Source organism: Bombus pascuorum, chromosome 3, assembly GCF_905332965.1.
Source record: "Bombus pascuorum chromosome 3, iyBomPasc1.1, whole genome shotgun sequence".
In the NCBI taxonomy this organism is placed as follows: Eukaryota; Metazoa; Arthropoda; class Insecta; order Hymenoptera; family Apidae; genus Bombus; species Bombus pascuorum.
Genome location: NC_083490.1, coordinates 13,443,381 through 13,470,574, shown reverse-complemented (window position 1 = coordinate 13,470,574; position 27,194 = coordinate 13,443,381). Strand labels below are relative to the sequence as shown.

Genomic DNA, 27,194 nt, shown 5'->3' with positions numbered 1-27,194 from the left:
CCAGCCCATGAGTTATTTAACATTACACATCGATCTCGACGTTCAAGCTAATGGCAAGAATGTCGAGTTCTAACTCTACTTGATCAGGAGCCTGCGTAAAGGGATATGGGAGTATGTCACGCTTTAACCACAGTTTAAAAGAACTGAGCAATCGCGAACCGATATATCGTGAGAACAATTTTTTCTGTGTAGTAAGCGAGGGGATGAAAAGAGAAGAGATTTTTATCTTTCGTTCCAAGATGGATAAGTGTCATTGTACAGAATGGAATCATAATGCACTTAACATCTGTATTTACCTTATGAATAATTAAGACAAAAGCGCACGCACCTCACGGTGGCCTACGACGTCCCACGGTGCCCCCGTAGGAAGATATTAGTCCAGTCTAGATCACCAAAACAATTTTGAATGATCTAGACTAAACTATATTAAAGTAGATTCTAGCATGATATCGTTTTTCAAATAGTAATACCCGGAAATATTAATATAGGTCCTTTCCTAATAGCAATTTAACTCTAATATTAAAATTAATGTTACGTTAATTTTCTAATATTCAAAATAGTACTTCATGTACCATTATTTGGGAAATGATACCAATTACTGGGACTCACCACGGAGAGGTAACTATGCTCGTGCCCCATTTAGGTAAAAAGTTTTTAAGCATCGGCAGGTGAAAACGTAAAATTATTCGAAAACAAAGAAATAGCGTATATTGAAATTTATTAATTACAATAGGTACAGTATATGGTTTTACATAATCACATTTGAACATTGGACTTATCAGCGAAGAAACCAAACCACGCGACTTACCAATTGTAGTACGCATAAATGGATAATGAGATCTCGTTGCCTTCGATTAGATCGCATTTGTTTCTTCAATTCCATGAATACGATGTTGATTCCTTGGCTTTGAGTGGACACGAAGAATAACATTTCATCCATAGACACTCAATAGTTACACTTTGCATTGCCACTGATTTTCTACATTTTTAATGGTTTAAATGTTATAAATAAGTGTTTTGAATGTTGATAATTAATAGTTCAAATGTCATAAATTAGTGGTTTAAATATCATAAATTAATGCTTTAATTGTGCATAAACAATGGTTTAAATGTTGTTAATTAATGGTTTGATTGTTATAAATTAATAGTTTAATTGTTAATAATTAATAGGTTAAATGTTATAAATTAATGACTTAAATGTTATAAGTAATAGTTTAAATGTAAGAAATTAGTGGGATAAATGTTATAAATTAATGGCTTAAATGTTATAAATTAATAATTTAAATGTTACAAATTAATAGTTTAAACATTATGAATTAATGACTTCAATGTTATAAGTAATAGTTTAAATGTTATAAATTAATGGCTTAAATGTTATATATTAATAGTTTAAATGTCGTAAAATAATAGCTTCAATGTTATAAATTGATAATTTACTTCGTAAAGGTTTTTCTTCGATTTTTCTTCGATCTTCAAGGTACGGGAGTTCATACACAAAAGAGCTCGCGCGCGAATCGCATGTTCCTTATATACCTGATGGGATACATTTGACAAGGTGACGGAAGGTGAAACAAACAGTAACGGTTTGCTGATGTCATAAAAGGTTTTTCCATTATTCTTCAACAATTTGTTACAATAACCATTTTTATAACTATAATAGTTTTTGCAAGCTGAAACTAAATTTACACTTCTGTGATACAATTTTTTGATTTAAAACTGTGTTAATTTATATTGAGTGCCAGTTAATGATGAAAATAACTGTTCCATTATAAACAAACGATATAACTATTATAAATTAATAGCATGATTATTTTCAATTAGTGAAAGCCTATTATTATACATTAATAATATAATTGTTAAAAGTTAATGGAGTAATTGTTTTAGATTAATAATAAATTGTTATAAATAAATAGCGTAACTATTCTGGTCATTTGTACAGCAGGTTAATCATAGTTAAAATAACTTATAACCAAGTGACAAATGGAAACCCGCCTAAGGCGCGTGGGCGCCAGCAAAAGCGTCGCTTCCTTAGGAAAGAGAGGAATCGCCCGACAGAACCTGTTAAGCAGCCGGAGAAAGTAATTGAGTGAAAAGTGTAAAGAATCAGGAAAAATTTAGTGTTTATTATACATATTTCCATTCATTACTCAAAAGGCTCTCCTCCGTCCTTCTGACTCCTAAAATCATGTGCAAAATATGTACAAGCGAGTAACAACCGATATTCAATTCTTTTCCCGCGAAAAACTAAAGATACTTTACCGACACGCGACTCAGTGCATATTTTTGGTAATCAAGTCCTAATTTCTCGACCGAAGCGCCCTATTGCAGACAAATTCATAAACATCCTCCGTCCAGTAAGAGCCTTACCGCCTCCGCAGGAGTTTTTAGACTTGTATATACAACCGTAGTCTCGATTCTCATTATTCCTATGTTATCAACCTTATTTTGTGATAAACATAATTAAATTACCAGTGGAGAGAATCGGCGGAAATTATCATATGATGTTTGTTGCACCATCACTGTAGTAACATCCGTCATTTGTAGCGTGTGATATTTCTTGTTAAGTGTTGTTTTTACTAAATATTTAGTTATAATATTATTATAAGTAATATACCGATTTGTGCATTCATGTGTGGTTGTACGTGCATGTTTCTTGTTTAATCAAACATTCATTGGTCTATTATAATTATTAATAAATCCTCTAAACATCTACGTCTTAAATGAGGTTATGTCACAAGAATTTCATAATCTTAAAAAAAGAGAACTATTTAAAAACTACTATAATTATAATAGTAACTATAATTTATGTCATCCAAATAAGCTGTCTTCAGAATGGATATCCTAGCAACGCAAGTTTACGAAGATCATGATTCCACATCAACACAAGAAATTTCTTATTCTCGTCAACAAAGTAAAATAGTGGTAAAGATGAATCAAATACTTACAATTTCAATATTAATATTGTAGTAATACTCATATTTCATAACATTTTATTCTAACAATATTTATATTTTTAACGTTTTTCTAGACTAACATTGTTTATTTCACTTCTCTTTTATTTTTCATATTAACTCTGTATTATTTTATGTTTTAGATTGGAGTGTTATGTATTAATTCTAAAACATTTCAAATCAAAGAAGGAATTACACAAATTGGACGACATCCAGATTGCAATATAGTGTTAAATAATCCGGTGAGTAACCTTTAAGTAATCCTCTATATGTATATATATGTAAATCTTTTTAGTTTTAAATGAACATGCTCATATGGTTATAAAGTATATTCAAATTAAATAGAAAAATTGATCACTTTTAATATTCTATCATAATAAAATTATTAATAAAACATTAAATATATGGAAGGAATATAATCACGATTGAAAATCTATGTGTCATATCTTTTTTTATATCGTATAAATTATACTTAAACATATGTACTTTTATCTTTTGTATATTTTCATGTTGTTTTGCTATGTATATGATATATTAAATAATGTAGAAATAAAAACATGTAATGCATTGCATGCAATAATAATGATGTTTTTATTTCTACATTATTGAATTTATGCAATTTAATATTTATGTAATTTAACAGAAATTTATAGACAATATTTTTATAAGATGCCAGATGTCAGATGCAGTATATAATTTATTTTCGTTAAAGTTAACAGAATTCCAAAAATCTCTTTGATCAAAATTTATGCTCCTACCCATCTGAATTTTGTCTGATCCAGCAATATACACATAATGGAATACCTTTTCATTTAGATGTAATCTTGGCCACACAACCAACATTTGACACCCTGATCAGTTTAAAAGATATACATATATAAAAGTGCTATAAGTAAGATTCTTTTAAATTATTTTAATGTGTGCAGTTAAAAATATTTACTCGTTTGTAGAAATCGGTCAACACTCTTTGCATTTTAATATCATCTGTTATTGTTATGGGATGAAGATAATGAGTATCTACAACAAAGAATGTGTTGCATGCATGAGTCACACCTGTATAAAATATCTAATAAGTACACTTGTCTTCTTTTTCTTTTCTAAGTTCTAGTCTAGATAATATAATCTAAATAAGATCTAGATAATATACCATAATCGTTATTAGTTCTACTCGTGGCATCACTGACACTGTATGTGCCTCTGTAGACATAATAGTAATATCAAACAGGTTGTTGATTAACTTTAGCCTGCATTTGGCAGCTTTTTCACTATCAACAACAAAGAATCTATCATTAGCTACTTGAATCAAGGATTGTATCTTTGTGTCATCATTTTTCTTTCATCCAAAGTAATGATTTCTTATCAATTTGGCAACTTCAACATACTTTTCTCTAGGAAGAGTATAATTACAATCCAAGAAATAAGGTGCAAGGAGATCCCAATTTTCATTCAACATTTTTAAAGTTTCTGGATAGCGATAAATTCTGTAAAATTCGTGATTATATATCACAATTCAAATCACACGAATGTTTCTCCATTTTCATTATTACATATTTCTTACTGACAACTGGATATAATCTTTCTTCACTGGTAACTCCAATCACCCCTGGAACATCTTGAACATCGCCTTTACTGACGATTTCAACAGGAGTACAATCAATAAATGGTTCATCACCAAATTTTTCTGGAAGAGGACCGAATGGTATGAATGGATTATAATAAAACCGCTATAATCGGATTATTAATTTTGAATCAACCATCAAATCAATCATATTAATATACTATTAATAGTAAAATGAAATGATAATAAAAAATACCTATCGTAAAGTCATCAAGGGCTTGAACTACAGCTTTAGATGGACGGTATCTAAGACAACACACCATCTCCCTGATGTTATCTGTGGAGCACTCATAAGAGCATCCAATTGCTTGGCGTTATCTAAAAAATTCTCTGTTTGAGTCCAGCAGTTGAAAGCCATACCACTGATCGAGGTACCACCTGTATTCCAAGAAATCAAAAGAAATGATATAAATTCTTTATAGTGAAATATAATATAAGTAAATGATTAAAGATGTATTAAGAAACATTAGAATGTTCTTGAAAAGAGATGATATTTTTCGTATGCAACTTGGAAAAGACTAGCACTCATAGGATATAAATAATGATAATGAACGTTAGCACTACCAACATTCAAACCGACCAAAGTCACCCTCTTTGGATCATCACCAAACCATTCGATATTTTCTGAAACCCATCGTAGTGTCATACTTTGATCCTTCAGTCCCATATTACCAAGAATTATGCCATCTTCAGTGCTGAGGAAACCTTAAGAAATTACAGCTACTATCGCTGTTAAAAATATACAACTATCTAACATTCCTAAACAATAATTGAATGTAACAAATACAACGTCACGATCCATGAAGTATTTAGCACCATAAACATTCAGTACCGAATTGAAAACCATCGCCGTGGATCCAGAAAGTATCTGACAACGATTCAGATGTTCTATCCACCGGCGCGAAAATATTCAATTGAATCGAAATTTACCGATTGGCGGCTAGGTATAAGGAATTCCTTCATAGGCTTCGTACTGTCTTCCATCGGCGAACACTTTATATCTCTTAATCGCACTCAAAGGAATTTTTAGCTTAGGCGCATCCTTTAAGTTCCATGTCAGAATCACAAGAGCGGGAAGGAGTAGAAAGAACGGTAGTCTCGTCATCTTCCATGGAATGATGCTAACTCGATCACTCATTTATTTATTACGCACCTTCTCTGCTTTTGCTTGCTTGGACGTAGTTACTCGTAGGAAAACTCGATCTAAATAAATTACTCTCTATCTATAATAGTTCAGATAATAATTCGCGGTAACCGCAAGGCTTAGAAAGATAATGATTGTAAAACCGTGATCGTAGGGATTATCATAATTCGTTTGATCGCTGCTGTCTATCTTACTACATCTTACTACACTCCTCGTCAAAAAGATAACCCAGGTGTGTTATCTTTAATTTCTCAATGACGCGTGCAAAGTTTTTCGTCTGTGACGTATATCAAAACATTATGAGCTTAGGATATGTGGTTCGTTGAAAATAATTAAAAATTACTTATCAAACATATATACTTACTTAATAATAGGTACATTCCCCTTTACTTTCTATTACTTTTATTATACGATTTGGTATCGATTTATATAGTTTCTGGATATAATTTTGACTTAAGGTATTCCATTCGCGTACAATTGCATTTTTTAATTCTTGTATGTGTCGATACTGCTTTCCATTCGCGTATACGCCGTGAACAAGTTCTGCCCAGCAATTTTCAATAATATTAAAGTCCGGGAAGCGTGCAGGCCACGACAAAATAGATATATTATTTTCATTAAAATATGATTGGACCAATCTTGATGTGTGTATAAATGCATTATCTTGTTGAAAGATGTAATCAGGTCCAGAAATGCGTACTGCATGATTATTTATTTGTTCTTTGATTAAATTTATGTATCAGACACTATTCATTCTCCCATTGATGAACTTGATACTTGTCTTGCCGAAATAACCGATGCCGGCCCAAACCATCACGCTGCCTCCTCCCATTTTTCGTCGAATTGCTGACATTGTCTCTTTTCTTATGTCATGAAAATAATATTGGAACCCATCAGGACCATCCAAGTTGAATCTTTTTCGTCTGAAAATAGTACTCTTCTCCATTTCTTTTTCCAATGCATTCTTTCTTTTGCAAAGCGTAAACGTTCTGCTTTGTGTTTCATTGTTAACGAAGGTTTCTTTTTTAATTTTAACCTCTAATATCTTTGCAGGATAATAGAACTCGATTAACACTTGAAACACTGGCACTAACACTAGATGTTTCCATTATTTGCTTCGTTACTAACTGCGAGTTGGAAACCACACGCAAAATTGCTCGCTTATCACGATCAGATAACGATGACGAGCGACCAGTACTTTTTTTTTGCCATAATCTTCAACATTTTTTAAGAAATTGTGTATTACTCTACACGATATTGCGATATTTTTGCTACTGATAACTGTTGCTGTTTTAGTTCAAGAATTTGCTTTTTTTCAGACTCGTTTAATTTTTTCCCGTGTCCCATACTTACAACTTTCTATAATATTGTACTGTAATCTTTACTCGTTGATAGATCATGAACTACTGAGCAATTTCTAAACATATTAACAGAGTGTGTTATCATTTCGATCTTAGTATAAAACAGTTTTTATTTGTTGTATACAAACATCTACACAATATCGACATCTATACAAACATCGACATTGTGATTTATTTTTAGCAAGACGAAAAACTTTACATGCCTCATTGAGAAATTAAAGATAACACACCTGGGTTATCCTTTTGACGAGGAGTGTAGAAGTACCCGACTTTGTTTCTATCAGGAAAATAGGTATAGTTGTTTAATGAGTTCTCCCTGATTAAAATGTATAGGAAATTATTTGATTATAGATGATTTTAATTTACATAGAATTGATAAAAGTATATTCTTGAAGGCTAAAGATAAGGTAGTATTAGAAATGTTAAAAATTGATACTAATAAAAATATCGAAATATGAAATTTTATTTAAATAAAGCTACCTATTAATACAAATACATATTTATTTACATTTGTCTTATTATTGTTTCAAACTTAATCAAACAAAGAAATTACTCAAAAATTCCATACATACATATATTAATGCATTAAAACAATTTTTTTTCTCGTAGAAAGTTTCTAGAATACCCTTACTTAAGGCTATATAATAAAACAGAATAAATCTGTTTTGTTCGTATTTTCTACATCCAAATCATATTTTTTGAGATAATATAATTCTTGCATAAATTATATCCGGTATTTACGGAGTGTACATTAAGATATGACATTCCTACATAATATGATACCTGATAACGATGACATAATTAGAAAAATAGACGTAGATGTGTAGTTTAACAATTTTATAATTATGTGTGTTCCTTATTTTCTAATTCTCTAATTCTAATCATCTTACGCAATGGATTTTTGTAACTAAACCAGGTCAATTAATTTTATTGTAAAGAAAGTTTTCTAATTAAGTCATCAATCTTCCTCTTAATAATAACCATAACATTTCGAACTAACAAATAATATATTAAAAATAAAGATTATCGTTAATATTGAAGTATTAAATAACGACTATAAATAAGGAAATTAATTTAATTTACAGACAGTATCAAAGAAACATGCGGAAATCGAAGCTAATTGTCAAGGAACTGAATCGTGGATTTGTGACCTGAATTCATCTAATAAAACAAAATTAAATAACGTAATGTAAATTTTATCTATATATTGTATTTAATTGATTCCTAACAACAGATACATTAGATTAAATCTTAATTTAAATTAGATTAGATTAAGATAGTAGTTGTTATTAGCAATTATTTAGCATAAGTACAAGGTACTTAGTTTCTTATTCAATTTAATTCAGATTACACGAAAGTTATTCATTCTTGTTTAACATCTGAAATTATTGAAATTAACAAATCAACATGTTTAATTACATATTCAACTAAATAAAATGAATATTCAATATTTCTGTTCAAAGATACTGAATATTTGCTTTATCTGCTTTGTACATATTATTTACTGATATTATTATTAACTGACATAACAAAATTCAGCATAATTTAATGTTTCTTCTCATTCTTTCTTTTTTCTCTATAGACAATTCTCAGACCAAATCGATGCTACGAGTTGAAAAATGAAGACACGCTGGAGTTTGGCATGGTCAGGGCAATTTTCAAAATTTGTCGTTCGATGGAAGATTCTTTAGTACCAGAAACCCCAGCGGCACATCATCAGAAGACACAGAAAACGATCATTCCAGGAACACCTGACTCGTCATTTGTAATTATCATTGATTTCGTGATTATATGAATCATTATATAAATATATTATAAAGTATATTATCAAATGCAAATATATCATGGAGAGTGTCACAGATATTTATACGGAACGATATCAGCATATTCTGTGAATAGAAATGAGAAAAAAATGCCATATAAACATATAAATAATTAAAACTTTATAGCAAATGGTTTTTTTAATTGTTAAAGGATGAAGATAGATTGACGATATTTCTATTAGCTCCAATTTAAAATGTTGTCCAGTTTTATAGATATCGGATTGACTTCTATGAAGAATTTAATTTTAAATGAATTTACTCTTGATCAAAGCACCTGAAACCAAAGGGATGCAAGTAAAATTTTTCTGATATCGAGGAAATTGCATTTGAAATCCAAATGTTCTAAAAAAAATCCCACATAATGTGGATATAGTAAATATATCATATCAAGTTATTAAAATTTAAAAAACAAATTAAATTACATATATTTAATGCTTGTCACGTGTATAATAAGAAGCATATATGCAAGTTTCTAATGAATTTTATCTTTTAGCGTATGAATTGTTGGATATACGAAAAATGATGTTATAATAGAACGAACTTATTTCAATATTATTTACTTAGTACTCAATTTTTCTAAATTTTAAATGAAGCTTTTATACAATAGTGAATTACTTAAATTATTTGCAAGATTAAAACGAATATTTAACGATTTAACGATCTATTCTTGATTCGAAAATTTCAAAAATATCACTTGGATTCATTTACTTCTAAATGTCTCAATTTCAATGGATACATTTCTAATGTGTATAATAAACTTATTACTTAATATACCTATTTCTTCGCAACTGAATGTATGGTAACATGATGTCTGATCAACATAGAAACCAAAGACCATGCGATCATTACATCAAATGAAAAACTTTACTATTATTTTGTATTTTTGTTATAACTTGTTAATGAAGCATATGTACATGAGTCCATCTTTATTTTCACTCATCAGATATGCTAGCGTTGCTTTGTGGAAAAAACTGCAAGATTTGCTGTATATTATCTCAAATATAAATATACATATATTAACAAATATGTATTCTTTATGTAGGATAATTCATCCATGGTGGGAAATGTCTCCGTAATTCCTGCCACTCAAGGTAAAGAGGAAAAGTCTGTATTTCGATACCCGACGTTGCCTCCGAAGACCGCCACTAGCAGCACTCAGAAAAATGGCATTCAGAATACCTCTACTGACGAACAAGATAACTCGCAAAACTTCGATGTAGAAGAAAAACAAAACGTAGGTGGATCAAGAATTAGTATATACGACATGGAAACGCAAAATTCCTCGTTTAATTGCCATGATAAAACGGACGTTGACATTGACGATATTGACACTCAAAAAATTTGCATTTCGCGCAGCATCAAAAACCTTACAAAATCTGTACAGGAACAAAAAGTTGACATACACGATATAGAAACGCAAGCAGAAGCACCAGAAGAAGTTACTGATATTCATGATATAGAAACGCAGCACGATATAAATATTCAGGATATGAAAACGTCCAAGAAGATTAATACTCATAATTTAAAAACTCGAGATAGTGAGAAACTTGAAGCAACAAAAGGAAATTTAGAACAGAAAGAGAAAGAAGGAAATTTAAAGAATGAGGTAAAAAGTAATGTTAATGATACAGTGGTACAAAAAGATAAGGGTAATGAAAGCACATGCAATCCTAATAACATTGATAAAGATGAGAATCAAAATAAAAAATTGCCAGGTATTGAGAAAAGTTTGCAAAACCATTTAGAGGAAATTGAAACAAGCGAAGATGAAACTTCGGAACTTGAGATGAGTCGAAATTTGCTTGGTCCAAAAGAATTAGAAGATTTCATTGAGGATGACGATCAGTCTGATGAAGTAAAATCAAAATCACCAACTTTTATAAAAACTTCAGGTGTAAACAACAATAGCGATGTAAACAATAAAAGCACTGATGATGAAAACATATTTGAAGCTGCAACACAGGTCAATAAAAGTGATGAAGATGCCTTTAAAAGCCTAAGTAAACGTAAATACACGTTTCAGGCATCCTTAGTAGCTAATGACTATGATCATACCGACAATGAGGTTGTGTTTCAAAGGTATTCGCGCAAAGATAGCCAAAAAAATAAAAAGTCTTCAAACAATCGAGTTTCTGATAGCGAAGATTCAATTACGGATGAAGAAGGTCGTTTCACAGAAATAGCTGTGAAAATGAAACAGGCTGTAGAATTTTCGCAGTTTAATAGGAGTAAAGAAATAAAGAACAGTACTAATTCAAGTAAAGACTCTGATGATCTATTTGATATGCTTACTCAACCAGTAAATCAGAAGGATCAAGATTCATCGCCCAAATCTAATGAAAAACCAAAAGATAATAAATATGAAAGTGAAGTAGATTCTAATACCCCAACGCAAGTAATTAACAAGAAAGAAATGAAAAATAATATGGAAATAAATAATGAAATAGGAACAAAGGAATTCGATGATATAACATCAACTCAAGTTCTTTCAACAAATGAATCTTCCTTAACAGAGGCTAGTTGTGCTATTTCAACAGGAAACAATAAAAAATCGGATAAAGAAGATATTACTGAAATAGAAGACAATACACCTAACCAGATAATTAACACTAAAAAGAAACCGTTAGATGTGAGCAATAACGAACCTCTTTGTACTGTAAATCCTTCGATATCGAATGTTACAGATAAATGTAGTATTGAAGACATCGATTATGAAATGGCATGTACTCAACCAATTAATAATATCGAAAAGCAAAAGTCTGTATCATCAATTTCTGATAAGAGAAAAAACGAGTCAAACTTTGAAGCATTGGCTAAAGCGAACTTAGATGACAGCGTAGAAAGAAATTTGAAAGCAATGTTTGCAGATATAAAGGAAGAGCATACAGAAGAACAATTAGAAATATCAACACAAGTTCTTGAACTTGTGCTAGAATCGTCAGATTGTGAGAATATATGTCCCATGCAAAATCATACGTCTAACATGGACAGTAACTCATCAACAGATAAGAAAGCAATGAAATTATCAATATCGAACTCTATACCTACAGATTCATCAACACCTAAATCCATACCTAAAAACCCACTAACTTCAAAATCTGTATCTACAGATTCATCAACACTTAAGTCTACAATTAAAGATCCATCAACATCAATATCATTAAGAGAAAAGAAATCAAAAAAATCAAACATAGCTAAAATGATTCAAGAAGAAACTGATATATCTAAAAACGATGAAAGTAAATTGAATAAATATTCAAAGAATATAGATGATCAAGCATCGAGTACATCAATTGATTGTGAGCAATTTCAACAAACCTCTAAAGTACTACAAAGCGACAATGAAGATATATTAGCTGGTTTACCTGAAGTTAACATTTCGGGTACTTCATCGAATCCAGGAAGTCCAACATCATCAACATCTTCTGAATATAGAATAAATATTAATCATAACTGGAAAAGACAAATATCTGTAAAAATTGCGCCAAAAAAGAAAAAACCGTTACGAAAATCGTCGCGAAGAACGTCTAGTTGTAGAAACGTGGAAAACGCTGTGTCTTATCATAATATTAACGAGCCAAATTCTAGTACTATTTCAGAAACTTCTTCAAATTTATATACAGACAATTTCAATATTAATAAGATACCTGTTTGCGAACATTATGAAGAAAAGACAAGCAGAAAATCCAAAAGACTAATAGAAAAGACAAAGAATTTATGTAAATCTAAAGAAAGCGATTCCTTCGCAGAATTAAAATCGGTAACTTCTATTCATTCGCAAGAAAAAGCAAAACAAAGTCCTCCTATTTCGAATAACAGAAGAACTCGTAATTCTAGCAAAGAGAATACTGATCGTTCGTCTGTTTTTCAGGTGGAAAAGGAAGTACCGGTTCAAAGAGCACCCGCTGAACTTATGAAAAAAAATGTATCAAATGCATCAGGCTTTAGAAAAAGATCACTCAGCATAACGGATGCGATTGATAGTGACACTTCGAAAAAGCGCAAGAATGATGTTAATGAAGATAAGTCTGTTAATAATAGAAGTAAAAAGAAGAATACAATAGATGATGAAGGCAATTCCGCAGATGTTGATAAAAAAAATTCATCAAGCAGTATAAATGGTTCGAACAATAGAAGTATGTCAAATGAAGCAAGTTTAGATAAACAAGCAATAGTAAAAATTCAAAGAATTTCTCTGTCTACTCCAACAGGTTCGATATCAAGTACTCCAACTGAACTGGTGGATGAAAGCGATAAGAATTGTAAAATCAGACAAAATCGGCGTACAAATGTTATTTGTGACATTCAGACATCTGACAGTCGAATTGTTCCAAGTATTTCGAGTAACGAAAATTACAGAACTACCAAAAATGTAGAAACACGAAAAAATCCGAATCGAAAAACAAGAAAAACTGAGCTTGTAGCGGACGACATTAGTTCTCAAATTGGTGAAGAATCCCAAGAGATAGAAATGATCATGAACAATGCGCTCAAAAGACAAAATACCGGTTCAAATACAGAAAGAAATAAAGATACGGATAGAAATACAAGTACCAAAACAAAAAATACTAGGAAACGTGGAAATACAGATATTAATACGGATGTAGATAACACAGAAACCAGCAGTACCTCTTCCATTTTATCCGAATCTGATAACGCATATTTTGAAGTGCCTACATTAAGGAGCAAACGAGCGAAGGTTTCCAAAAATATTTCAAGTATAATTAGTACTACGGTAAATGAATCTACTAAAGAAACAGAAAGAAATGGCAAACTATCGATTAGGTCAACTCGAAATCAGCAATCAACTGTGGATTCTTCCCTAGAAGAAAACGCAGAAATGATCGCAAATCAAACTACTTCGAATAACAGTGCGAATAAAAGGAATAATTTCAGAAATAAACAGCAAAAACAGACGACAAGAAAGACTAAAAACAAGCGACAGAAAGAAGATTTCATAGAAGAGACGTCTACTTCAGAAACTAATTCCAGTATCGAAACTACATCGGTACTTTCAACTCCCAATAGAACACGTAGAAGCATGTCTTCTTCATTTACTACACACTCACCATTCAAAATAAAGCATAAAATCTTATTTACGGGTATTTCAAGTAACGACTATAATAAACTGTTAACAAAGTTGGGTATGTATTCGATCTGTTTGCAGAAGAATAATAATTAAAACTAATCATAGTCACAATTAATGTCCCTTTTCTTTATAGGTGCATCTCAAGTTGAAGATCCAACGAAGTGCACTGTACTAGTTACAGACAAAGTTCGAAGAACTGTTAAATTTTTATGTGCTTTAGCACTACCTGTACCAATAGTTTCAGTCGATTGGTTGATTAACAGTGAAAAAGCTGGTCGTTTCATAGAATTAGAAAATTACATATTGAAGGATCTTGCTGCTGAAGCTAAATTCCGCTTTAAATTAGGAAAGAGCTTAGAAAAATCAAAAGAACATAAACTTTTAAATGGATACACACTTGTCTTAACACCGAACACCGCGCCGCCTCCACTAGAATTAAAAAGTATGTTTTAAAACTAATAATTTATATACGTGTATTGTATTTAACATTTATTGTATTTAATTTTTATTGTATTTAAAAAATGTATTTTTTTACAGATATAATCATTTCATGCGGCGGTAAAGCCTTGCTTCGACCACCATCGAAGTTGTGGCCTCAACAATCAGTGATTATCTCTTCCAAAGAGGACTTAACAGATGCAAAGAAATTTCTTGCAAAAGCACCTAAAACTGTTACCGTTCAGTCGACAGAATTTATATTAACTGGTATTTTAAGACAAGAATTAGAATTTAATGAGTTTAAGTTAATATAATTCATTTCTCAATGAAACAAGAATATTTATGTTGAAAAAGTGTGCAAAAGTTACTGATATATTTCTCAAATATTTTTACAAAAATACATTTGTACAAAATAAAAAATATATTGTGTGATTCGCACATACTTAATTGTATAATACATATATAGATACATACGTACATATTAATAATTGATATACATATAAAAAAGGAATTTCCTTTACATCCCTCTTTCAAATTGTTAATATAAAACATAATGTATATTTGACACCTATTTGCAATGTTTATGTTAATGTTTAGTGTGGGTATAGGTCAGATTTGAATTAATACTACTTAAATGTTTTTTTTTTTTTTAATAAATATAAATTTTATTGTTCACCAAAATTGTACAGTCATCTTTTTTACTAATACGTCAACTTCCTAGTGAACTCAAAATTGCTCTTTCGAATATAACAAAAATTTAACTTATAATATCTTGGAAAACAAATGCAAATACAAATTTCTTCAATATTCACATTGAATAAAATATTTTCACATATTAAAACAAATTCCTAATTTCTAAATTGAGCAATTGTGTTTCAATACCAATGAAATAAAATATTTATAAGTAGATGCACTGTACCTAAAAAATTTGTATAGTGTGTGAATCCAACATAAATATTATTTCACTTCTTAATCTACCAAGAGAAACCCAGGTTCAGGTAGTTCTGGATCAAGTTGGTCTAGAAGACAGTTATACATATATATATATACGCTATAAGTTACAACATAACATGAATAAGAACAATGATTATGAAATACATATTTGTAATAAGTACTAATTATCTTAACCTAAGTGAGCATTTATGTTCAGTGACTAAATGCATTACTAAGAATAAAGGAAATGGAAAAGTCGTTTGTTGTATTTAAGGATGTTCAAAAAACTTCAATCTGTTGGAATTGACAAATACTTTCTCCAAAAATTGGATAGCAATCTTGAGCCTCTGAAACAAATAATAATTACATTATTAAAAATACGAATGATTACTAAAAAATTATTTTAATACTAAAGAAATATTTACAAATAAAAACTATTCTTCAAGGCATTAATATTTTTAAAAATACTTCATATCCTTATACATACATTCTTCACTCATATACGTATTTATTATCACATAAAATAAAAAGCATGTGTTTAAATAAGAATGAGTCATCTCTGAGATATTGCGCAGCGATACAAAATCATAATACAACAATATTTACAAACTATTATAACGTAACGAAACGCGAAAGAATTTTAACTTTCACCGAGTTTTAATTGGATCAAAAAATATGCGCTTTTGCGACTTAAAATTGCACACAGGTAAAGAAACAAGAGTATGTATAAACACAAACTGGGCCAAGGTTGCGGACCATTCCGGCAGCACTCGAATCAATAACATAATCAAAATATATGATATTAGAAATTATGTCATAATTAAGTGAAAATTTTTTACTTACTCTTTATGCTTTGGTCTTTCCAACATTCCGTTTATTGTGTTCAGAATTCATCAATTTGGTGAGGATCTTTCTGGAATGGCCGCACGGATCGAAATGATTTGTGTGTGCAAGAGCCTCGCGTTTGCTTCGCTGTTTTCCACTGTGACCGGTAAAGATATGCTTGTCGTAATCGTAGTTGAAGTGTTCGTATTCGTCAACGTAGTACTCAGACATAGTTCTTGGTTTCCAAATGCTTTAGAAAAATAACAATAGCGTAAACGCAGTCAAAAAATCCCTCTTTCCGTACCTCTTGCAGGTTTACTTTGGATTATTTGGACGCAGTTTACGACACTTAGTTATATAGGCTACACAAGAATTACTGCGCAGGCGTAGTACTCAGTAATGTCTCTAGTATATTCAATGCCTGGTATAACAATCGTTTTAACGAGATAAATTCTTCTCTTATCTACATATTTTGTATTGTAGAACAACTATCATCCAGTTTAAATGAGATAAAGGATATTTTAAATTTCCTAATATATTGAAAAACGTATAAGTAACATTTCAAGAATAAAATATGCATATTAGAATTTGAAATTTCTAGAAAACACTTAAAGTTCCGTTATCTATTTGTTGAACAAACAACTTTATATCGTTTTGAATTTCTTACGTCTTTTACGTATGTATTTCAAGAATGAATATCGTTGCATATGCGAATCATAATATATGTATAATCTGAAGCAAATCTTTCAAAAATTAATGTCATCTAATATTGTTCATTAAAAATTTATGGACAAATTTAAAATACGTAATTTTGTAGTGTAATATAGACAGCCCTGATAGTGTATCATCTTAGCTTGGCAACTGAATATATATTCAACAGTAATTTTATATGTACTTTCTCAGGCATTGTTCTGAGTTTTAATAGATTTAACATTATGTGCTATTTTTTAAAAAATGCTTTCTTACGTAACAGATATTAATAAGCATTGGATTTATGTACCAAATCTCTATTATGAAACAATCCGTATGTTTGGCAACAAACAGCACGTTGATCTATTACGCATGCGCAATCGGCAGCTTGTTACATTGACTTCTAAGAGTCTCCCTACCATTGTAAGCGAAATGTCGTTCCACAAAATTCTGTATTTATCGTTCGCTGGCATATCTCAAGAGAAGTAAGAAAAAAGAGCAGTACAAAAATGTTTGCATGGGACGTGGTAAAGGAGTTGATATTAAGTATATTTTGTATGCTGTCTTGTAAGAATCTGATGTAAGTTAAAATGACAAATAAAAAAATACGCAGTAGAGTATGTTGAGAACATTTCAGGTTAACTGTACTTGTACGTATATGTATCTCGAATCCGATTGATAACGACGATCAAATATAGAAGTATGAATTATCAATCCATTTGATTATTACTTGTTAAGTTTGCCTAGCATGTAAAAATATACATGTATACATGTGATACGTATACGTCTTATAACAGTGTGTCTGTGCATGTATCTACGTCTCGCATTTTCGACATACGTGCCTCGCGACGCAATTACATACATTTACACATCTGTGTTTATTTACGATTGTCATGAAACACATTTCTTCTAATCTTAATTACTTATCATGCACTACAAATTAATTTCTTTTTGTTGAAAAAGAATATTCGTTATATTGAAGTACATAAGAGGCATTCTGTTTTTCTAAAAAAATAAAAAAAAAGATAAGGATCATGGAGTCAGAGAGGAATTTTACAAATTCATACAGTAGGATTTACAATGGCTTTTAAATTTTATTTCACCTTATCGACGATTATTATGATTCAACTCAGAAATATAGTGTGTCTTTCAAAGTTGTCAATAAAAAATGATTCAATCGTCATTTGTAAATGTATCAAGCAAAACGATCACATTCAATTTGAAGTAAATTCAACTTTTATGTTACTTTGTAACGATAAAAGGAAATACGAATGTTTTCTATTGCACGCACATAAAAATTTGGTCGCAGTATGTTAAATAAAAGATCAATCGAAGCTACCAGAAACTATCGACTTCGTGAAGATATAGTCCATTGAAAGGATGTCGCATACATGTGAAATCCCGTTAATCGATCTGAACTTGTTACCTCAGCACACAGCTAGAAATATTGAAAAAAAATTGTGTATGCAGTCGTTTATTCCATCGCCGAGTCTTGAGTTCGTTACATATAGATTAACGACATCTACGATATAAATATTTAGCGTTATACGTTTATTCCTCGCATAAAAGCAGACGTCTTATTTAGTTGAAATATTTTTATTATTTTAAATCTTTATCATTTTTTTAGAAATTTTCGAATTAGGTTGGAAATTACTTTCTACGAGTTAATAATAATATTGAATACTTCCAACAAATTTAGATATATTTCAGTATTATTATAATTATTCTTTTTACAAAAGTATATATCTAGACACTGATATTATAATTAATTCTTTATTACAAAAACTTTCTAGAAAAAAATTTTATAACAGGCAGTATCAGAAATATACAATATATGAAATAAATTTCACAAAAACATTTCTAGAATAATTAACATATGTAAGCTGAATGATTTATAAATTTTTTAAATATAAAAAATGTATTTATGTAATAATGTACAAATTAATGACTCATTATTTATATATTAGCAACATAATTGGATGTAACTTTCGCTTCTAAAATACTTCTATGTATTAAAACGAATTGCAATGCATGAGATACATTACGACAAGTAATTAATCAAAGACTCGAATATGTATGGGATGAATGTTTTCGAATATTTTAGAACATATTGATGTAAAATCTAAAGAAAGATTAAAATAGTTTCCAAGAGTATATTTGAACTCAGGCTGATTTCATTACGTGATATTTTTAACTGAGAAGGATGGCACTTTACGAAATTATTAACTTTATTGTCGTAGTTTAATGGTTGCTTAATAGTAGAACACCCCGTATTTCTGCATGGATCGATAGTACTAGGTAGAATCTAATTCGATTGAATAAGAGTTTACTACAAACTTCCTATGTTGTGATTATTCATTGAATTAATAAGCATAATTAGATCGCGATTGCGTTAAAGATATAAAAGGATACTTTGAACATTCATGTAGCATATTTCATAAGTTAAACTAGATCAAAATGTAATTAAAAAGAAATAATAACAATAAAAAAAAGAAAATGATATTAAGAAATAATGTGTGCAAAATATTTATTATTATTTATTGAAGAACTTTAATTTCGCACAATTCAGCGTAGAGGAAACATCACATAACAAACATTATCATGGAAAATTTCTCTTTCAAACGATTTTTATATATTTTGGCGATTAAAAGTTGAAGAGTTTAATACCGCGAGAACTTAAACAACACTTATTGCGATCAGTCGCCAGAACACGTCAGCAATTTATGTATATATCTGTATATCAGTAGGTTCACCAATGATCATTCGTTTTAATTAGGAAGAATTTCATCGAATCCATACACGTCTCCTTCTTTCCGGAAGTCCGCATTCCCGTATACTGTATTGTTCTTAGTGTAAATGATGCAAGCTACGCTACCACGAATTCTGTAACGAGCAGTTTTGTGGCCAATCTTTTTCAACCCATCAATTATTTGCTTTGGCACACCATACTCGTATGACACGTTTGGTGGGACCAACTGATGATGTATTCTAGGAGCATCCACTGCTTCCTTCACTGTTTGGTTCATCCATATTATCTTAGCCATTATCTAAACATAGGAAAGTTGAGAAATAACACATTAACACTGGATTAATTTTATGTTAACACAATCTTTATGCGATATTTAAGAAATGCCCGATAAAATATTAAATTGATAAATGTTAACCTGAGAAACTGTCGTGGTGATCCTAGTACCACCAGAAGCACCAACGACCATTCTTACATCATCATTTTCATCGACAAGGATCGATGGTACCATAGATGACAAAGGCCTTTTTCCAGGAGCGATATTATTGTTTGGACTAGGTGGAATACCGAAGTAATTAATTGCTGACGGTATACCAAAATCATTCATTCCATTATTCAATAATATTCCAGTACTTTTGCTGACTATTCCGCTTCCAAAACTGATAGAAAAGAAGATAATTATTTAATTTATCTATTAAAAAGTGACAGGTTGAATATTAAGTTTAGTATTAAAATTAGTTATATAATTTGTCTGTGTATTAATTATAAAAATAATTGAGCCTTTTGCAAAAGAGCCTGTTTACATAGTAAAATAGTTGAATTATTATTATTAATTAAAAGAATAAAGTAAGAACTGTTTAAGAACTATTATCAAACATAATCAATTCAAACATAATAATATTGAAAAACTAGAACTACCAACGCAAATTACTCAATTCACTGCTGTATCTTATGAGCTTTTTCTCCAGAAAGCCTCGCAATTAATGAAAACTTCCATCTAGAAGTTTATTAATGTTCAAAAAATAAACGTACTAGAAATTGATAGTACTAGTAGCCGAGACTGCGTCCCCATTTGGCGCTAATACTGAAACATGAGCAGTTCCTTGATCCTTCGCGCTGCTCAACATGCGCGCTCCATAATGCGCTGGATCATCCCACGTTTTATAATCATCTATCATCATTTGTGTTTCTTGTGCGTGAGTCTTCGACGTTAGGTTCTTTGTTAACTTGAACAAGTAGAATTACAATGAAAAGTTATGCGGTTATTTTTGTACCATGTTTTTAAATCTAATACGCATCTCTTTTAAGAAATTTTACTGATAGAGTATCAGTATATCTATAGATCTCTGATAAACTACTGTAATAACAGAAAACGTGTTTGTTCATTAAATTACGTCGTTTACTCACTTCTTCCATGTCGACGAATTCTTTATCGGCCATATCGTTTCTCAACGCGTACGCGTATTTAAACGTCTCTATCATTCGATGATACGTAAGTGCGGTTTTGTTAAAATCAGCTAAGCTATCAGATGTAAAATTAAATCTATCAAAAATATTTAAAATATAGGTGAGAAGTGCTCCACTAGCGGGTAAACCGACTGTAAAAAGTTTCATTCCATTGGAGAGACTCGACTCAAGTGGTTCATCCCATGTTGCTCTAGAGATAATTTCAATTAAAAGCTCAATGGTCGATAATTTGTATTTTTTTAAGTACTTTAATGATAAATACCTGTAATTGTTCAAATCTTTCATTGTTATTATTGCCCCTCTTTCTTGTAAGTCTTGTACTAAAAGTTTACCCAATGTCCCATTGTACAATTCTGAAGCTCCCTTCTCTGCGATTACTCGTAAAGTTTTGCAAAATATTTTGGGCCTAATAATCGAGCCTGGTTTATAAAAGTCGTTCGTCTTTGGATCTACAAATAATTCCCTGTAATGGAAAAAATCTAGTGTTTTCTATCTTCAAGCTTATAGATAATTGATTATGAAAATTATAATACGTTTTTCGAATTATTACTTTAATACGTGATCCTTTAAAATATTTTTTGCATTATATCTAAATCCATCGTGTTGAACTTTTGTCAAATTATATCCTTCTTCGCACAGTTCGATTGAAGGCCTAAATAAGTCAACCCATGGTAATTTACCGAAACGTTGATGAGCTTCCCAGTATCCTGCCAATTCCCCAGGAACGGCAATAGCCAACGGACCTAATGGAATTCATGAACATACAGATTTCATAGCTTTTTACTTATTCATTAAAAACATAGGAAGTGGAAGCTTTACTGTAGAATGTCGCCTCTTTGGGCTTCCCTTCGTACATAGTAGCGTTTGCAGCTAACGGAGCACGATCTCTTGCGGTTAACGTGTATGCACGCTTCGAGGCTTTATCGTAAATTGTCATAAAAAATCCGCCCCCAATACCCATACTTTGCATATTCACGAGACCATTGCAAATCATTGCAGCTATGGTCGCATCCACTGCAGAGCCATTTTTTTCTAGAATTGATCTACGGGAACATGATACATTTATTTAATAATTCAGTCGTATATTTTAAGACATAATGCATAGGCTGCGGATGTTTATGCAGATTCATATTTTTATGAACACAATTAAAGAAATGAAACCTGTGCGAAGATTTGTTTCACTCACCAGATATAATGAATATTACAATTTTGATATTTTATATACCTTTGTCTATTATATACATTGCGTACCTTAAAATTTCCCATAAATTTATAAACATCCACAAATATAGTAATTTAATTTAAAGTATTGAGAGCAAAAGTAAACTAATCTTTATATTTAACAAACTGAGTAACTCGTGATATAAAATAAATGTTGACATAAGATATGTGCAATAAGTGATTTTGTTGTTATCTGACTTCAATTTGGAAAAAACTGAATTTTTCTACTTTTGTATGATTAATACTGTTTATTGGAATAAATCATTGTTAAAAGCTCACATTCAGAAAAAATGTGGTCTAGTCCACTTTTGCTCTTAATGCCCCATATAATAGCAATATAATTTTACATACTTGCCAATGCTAGCACATAGTGCAGCATCTGCACAAACGGCACCGCGTTTAAAAACTTTTAATTTGCTCCATGACGGAGGTAATAGTGTTTCCGGATCGGGTGGTATTTCTTCGTTTTCTTGAATTTCTATGTCCCTACTGGCTCCATAAACACTGCAGATTCCTATTATTGTAAGAATTACTGTGGCTAATATTATCCCTGCTATTATAGTACTTTTCGCATTAATGTAGGACCTGAAAATAATAAATAACCAAACGAACTTAACATAGGAAATAGAAAAACCACATGTTTGATATGAATTTATGGAATAAATAAATAATAAAAATATTTTTTACAATTTAATTAATCTTAAATAAATTTATTTTAAACAAATATTATCTAGACGATTTGTGATATTTTATACTTACTATGTAATACATATAAATTTTTGTGAAGTTTCATTAATCTTATAAATGTTCAGTTTCATCAATTTTACTAATTTTTAATACTTTTCACTCAATTTTATTAATCATTATTTATAGTTTTTCGTGCTAACTGTTAACGATTTTATAAAGAGAAATTAAAAAACATATGTTACATTTAGAACTTTTAATTTTAATTAAATACAAAAATTAAAATCGATTTTAATTATTCTAAAGATAGGTGTTGAAATAATTTTTTATTATAATAAATTTTATAGAAAAATTATAATACAAAAGGACAAGATATTCTATAACTTTTTATGCTGCTTCTTTGCATTTTAGTTACTGGTAGCACAAAATAATCGGTGGCTGTATGTGGCTGTCAATAGGTGAATTGTAAATTGATAGATTGTTTCTTTTAAAAAATTCTGTAACGTAAGCAATTTTTGTGAATTATTTATGCATAATATGAAATATGCTACAATTTTTGCAGTAATGTATGACACACATATTATTTATAGCATGAATATATAGAATATTGATTAAAGGTATCTATAAATGAATCAGCATAGTGAAAGCAGATTCATTACGAAGGTTATGCGTAGAATGCTCTCTGTTGCTAATCTAGAAATCTACATGTACATATAAAATATTTTAACGTGTTATTTAGAGAAGACAAATTATTTCGTCATTCGGACCTATTATTTCTGGGATATAACTTTATTACTCATAGATCCTCTATTTTTTAAATGTATTACTTGATTTAATTTAGCTTGATTTTTACACGTACATTATATTATATTTACAAAGATTAACAGATATTTATTTGCAAAGGCCAAAATCAAACTAATTGAAATTGATTTTTCTTCATTATCTTTTAATTCTATGCTTATTTATTATTTTCAGCTTATAATAAAAGCTTGTTGACGAAGGGATGACTCGGTTAACAGGTTGATTTAAAAATTAACAGTTACAGATTTTTCAAATAAGTTTATATACATATTCCACGCTCATCTGCATGAACTACTTAATATCTAGCTCATCTACTTTTTGCAAAATTTATATAAAACAGAAACGAAAAATATTAGGTATAATTTTAAACAAATTGTGACGCGCAATTCTCTTGTTTGAATTCACAGGGCCTGCGTAAAACTCACTTGTTGATTCGCAGTGTCGCGAAGAATCCTCCCGCTTTGCTACGATGAGGTGAATATGAACGCAATAGCCGAGTTGTTCCGACATCGTCCGAACCAACGAAATTTCGTTTATCGTTACTATAGTATTGACGAACATCGTCAGTACTAGCGTATGCGGAACTGGTACTGGACGAAGGTGAAGAAGTCATATTTTTTCGCTGCTACAAAGAGGAATCATAAAATGTAATGGTTAACGATTTCGTTATCGACCAATATCGACGATAACCGTTACCAAAACATCAAACAACTGTCGCCACCTTTGGACGATTCGAGTAAACACAACGCGTCTCGAGGCTACAACCACCTACCACTCACGTATATCTAGTTGTTTAGCGCATTATTTGACACTTACTGTCAAAAACAGACGATTTTTGATCACCATTCACATTCAACTTTTCTCACACGGACCTCCGTCTCATTTTATCGAGGATTCTTGATGCATATCGTTCGTGTTACCAAAGAAATTTATCCATCGATAATCGTGCGTAAAATTAACCGTATCGTCGGAAGATGAACAAACACCAGCTGACCGGAGAAAATCAATTCGAGTTTGCGCGTTTCACACCACTGGCACAGAATTCTTCCATTCTACATGTAGCATGTACTATACACGATTTCAAAATCTTAACAAGTAAGGCAAATAACCATTGTAATTTCAACATCTTTACGATTACTGACAACATTCATTCTATGTTTTTTCAATCATTCAAAATAAAAAGATCGAGTGAAGTTTTAAGTAAATTTTATGATTTAAATAACAAATAACTGTCACAAGTTAAAGGCTTTTACAATTATTGACGATAATTATTCTACATTTATCTAACTTCTTAGAATAAGAAGATAAAATGTAAACTTTTAGATGAATATTACTTAAATGATGTAATGGTTAATAGATATACGTATCTACATGCATATATTTACAAGTTACTACAGCGAAATAATTTAGTAGTACTATTATCTTCCGTATGTCATTATAGATTATCAGGTTTTTTGACGATGATAAAAGAAATTTTGCTACAAGTAAATTTTGAAATTTTTAAAGAAAAAAATTTATTATTCAATATTTAAAATATACTTTTAAACTATAAGAAGTATAGAATACTCAATAAATACGTTAATTTATATACGTTCATTATATTACGACATAAAGAGTTTCATATACGACATAGTACGTATTTGTTATCTGGAGGACTATAAAAAATTCAATAAGGATCGTGATAATCAATACTACTACCTACACAATAAAAATCTACAAAAATTATCAGTGACAATATTTATAAAATATCTATTTAATCTTTATGTCGATTTCTATTTAATCTTTATGTCGGTTTCTATTTAATCTTTATGTTGCCGCTATCATTCAATACTATTACGTAACAAAAAGAAAGATTTGTGTTATGAGAGGAAAAAGGAAAGATTGAAAATAAAAAAAGAAAAATTCCTGTAATACGACAGTACTTAATTAAACATCCTTCGGGGAGTTATATATCTGGGTCATAAAACAAGCGGGGTGGACTATCGGGAAGTGGCATGCAATTGTGACAATTTATGGCTATTATAGGAACCGCTAAGCATTATACAATGTGATTCAGCAAAAACAAGTACACACAAAGTAACGAAATCACACAATATGTTTGAGCAACTGCTCCATTTATTTCGTTTCTAACTTTTATTGCTTGGTCATGTTCATTGATAAAACGTTAGATTAACTCATTGGAACTCAGTGTCAGATAAAAAGTGCTATACTTAGTAACTAGAATACCATAATAAAGTTAGAATACCAAATAAAAGTTTACTTTTTTCTTTTATACGAAACAATATTTTTTACTCGAGAAAATATTTTTTTGTTGTAATGTTTGGCAATACAGATCGTTTGTGACCTTACCTTAATTTCTTCCTCGGCTCCTCTATTTCCGCTAAGCTATGTCTCCTCATTATCTTCTCTACGGTTATATCTTCTCAAATTCAATGAAATTTATAAACACAACGTTCACCGATCGTTATTCAATAAGACTCATTTGATCGCTTCGAGACATCCTGAGAATTCAAAGAGTAATAAATGACAAGAACGTCGCCAGAAGATAAAACCACGTGTCACACGTTAAAAATACTCTTTCATACATATGAGGAAGGTAGCGGTTCGCATAAAGATTGTCTGACATATGTTTAAGGTAGCCACACGTAAATTTAACATGGAAATAACGTGAAAATTACTGCACACGATTGCGTGATTCTAATTTGAAGCAATTATCAGTTGAAACGTGCATATCTTGCAATGAAAGAGTCCCATGATCATTACATTCGATCACGAACTCAATCAATCCTTTATAAAACACGAACATTCTGCTATTATTCCATTTTTAAAGATAATAATAATAACGATTTCTGATGCTTTTAACACGACTCATAAATAGAAAATTGCTTTTCGTTACGTAAAACCGTACAATATGTTATTTGTTTTAAGTACCTTTCTTGAACATCGTCTTCTTTTTTAAAAATTAAGTAATCGTATCATTGTCTGTTTCTCTTCTTACTGCAGCGCAATTATTCACTGATAGGATAACGAGATACAAGAATAATTTCACAGTTTCTTCATAAAAGTAGATCGACGTTCGACTGAGATCGCACGGGACACCGAACGCGTGTCGCTCCGGCACACGATTTATCACGCAGTGTTCTGACCGGATTGCCGGTTTAGCTCTCGACGAAAACATCTCGAAACGCGTTCGCTGTGAGGCTCGATCGTGGCAGAGAAGGGATTGTTGTTTCTTGCTCGCGCGGACGAATTTAATTCCCCTTATTTCAATTCCAGACTAAGGGGGATAGGATTATGGTTCGGACGACTTTGAATTCTAAAAGAAGGCCTTGTTTCGAAGTTACTACGCGTACATCGTTTTTTCTCTGTAACCTCGTTGCCTTTTTTCTGCGTGAAATACTCT

General features: G+C 30.7%; 3 protein-coding genes and 1 pseudogene across 5 annotated transcripts; 1 reads left to right on the top strand and 3 right to left on the bottom strand.

The window, feature by feature from the left end:
* Positions 1 to 2,368: 2,368 nt before the first annotated feature.
* Positions 2,369 to 15,337, top strand: LOC132905061 (mediator of DNA damage checkpoint protein 1). The gene is made up of 7 exons (XM_060955988.1): positions 2,369 to 2,922; positions 3,095 to 3,193; positions 8,160 to 8,258; positions 8,657 to 8,839; positions 9,940 to 14,041; positions 14,120 to 14,428; positions 14,524 to 15,337. Exons 1-7 carry the CDS (start codon positions 2,833 to 2,835, stop codon positions 14,736 to 14,738), a joined length of 5,097 nt encoding a protein of 1,698 aa, XP_060811971.1. The 5' UTR covers positions 2,369 to 2,832; the 3' UTR covers positions 14,739 to 15,337.
* Positions 2,538 to 6,769, bottom strand: LOC132905071 (venom carboxylesterase-6-like; annotated as a pseudogene).
* Positions 15,338 to 15,596: 259 nt separating the features above from the next.
* Positions 15,597 to 16,536, bottom strand: LOC132905070 (nuclear protein 1). The gene is made up of 2 exons (XM_060956022.1): positions 16,201 to 16,536; positions 15,597 to 15,704 (listed from the first exon to the last, which is right to left on the bottom strand). The coding sequence occupies exon 1, from the start codon at positions 16,411 to 16,413 to the stop codon at positions 16,204 to 16,206; it is 210 nt and encodes a 69-aa protein (XP_060812005.1). The 5' UTR covers positions 16,414 to 16,536; the 3' UTR covers positions 15,597 to 15,704; positions 16,201 to 16,203.
* Positions 16,537 to 19,559: 3,023 nt separating this feature from the next.
* On the bottom strand, positions 19,560 to 26,979 carry LOC132905064 (scoloptoxin SSD14-like). 3 transcript variants are annotated; one of them, XM_060956009.1, is made up of 10 exons: positions 26,723 to 26,979; positions 26,141 to 26,292; positions 22,658 to 22,891; positions 21,905 to 22,128; positions 21,636 to 21,828; positions 21,348 to 21,548; positions 21,026 to 21,275; positions 20,651 to 20,844; positions 20,037 to 20,277; positions 19,560 to 19,919 (listed from the first exon to the last, which is right to left on the bottom strand). In XM_060956009.1, exons 2-10 carry the CDS (start codon positions 26,188 to 26,190, stop codon positions 19,641 to 19,643), a joined length of 1,866 nt encoding a protein of 621 aa, XP_060811992.1. In that variant the 5' UTR covers positions 26,191 to 26,292; positions 26,723 to 26,979; the 3' UTR covers positions 19,560 to 19,640. The 3 variants fall into 3 exon arrangements, with proteins under 3 accessions (XP_060811992.1, XP_060811990.1, XP_060811991.1); XM_060956007.1 differs by lacking the exons at positions 26,141 to 26,292; positions 26,723 to 26,979 and adding exons at positions 24,217 to 24,416; positions 24,608 to 24,923; XM_060956008.1 differs by lacking the exon at positions 26,723 to 26,979 and having other exon boundaries at positions 26,141 to 26,703.
* Between the last annotated feature and the right edge of the window lie 215 nt (positions 26,980 to 27,194).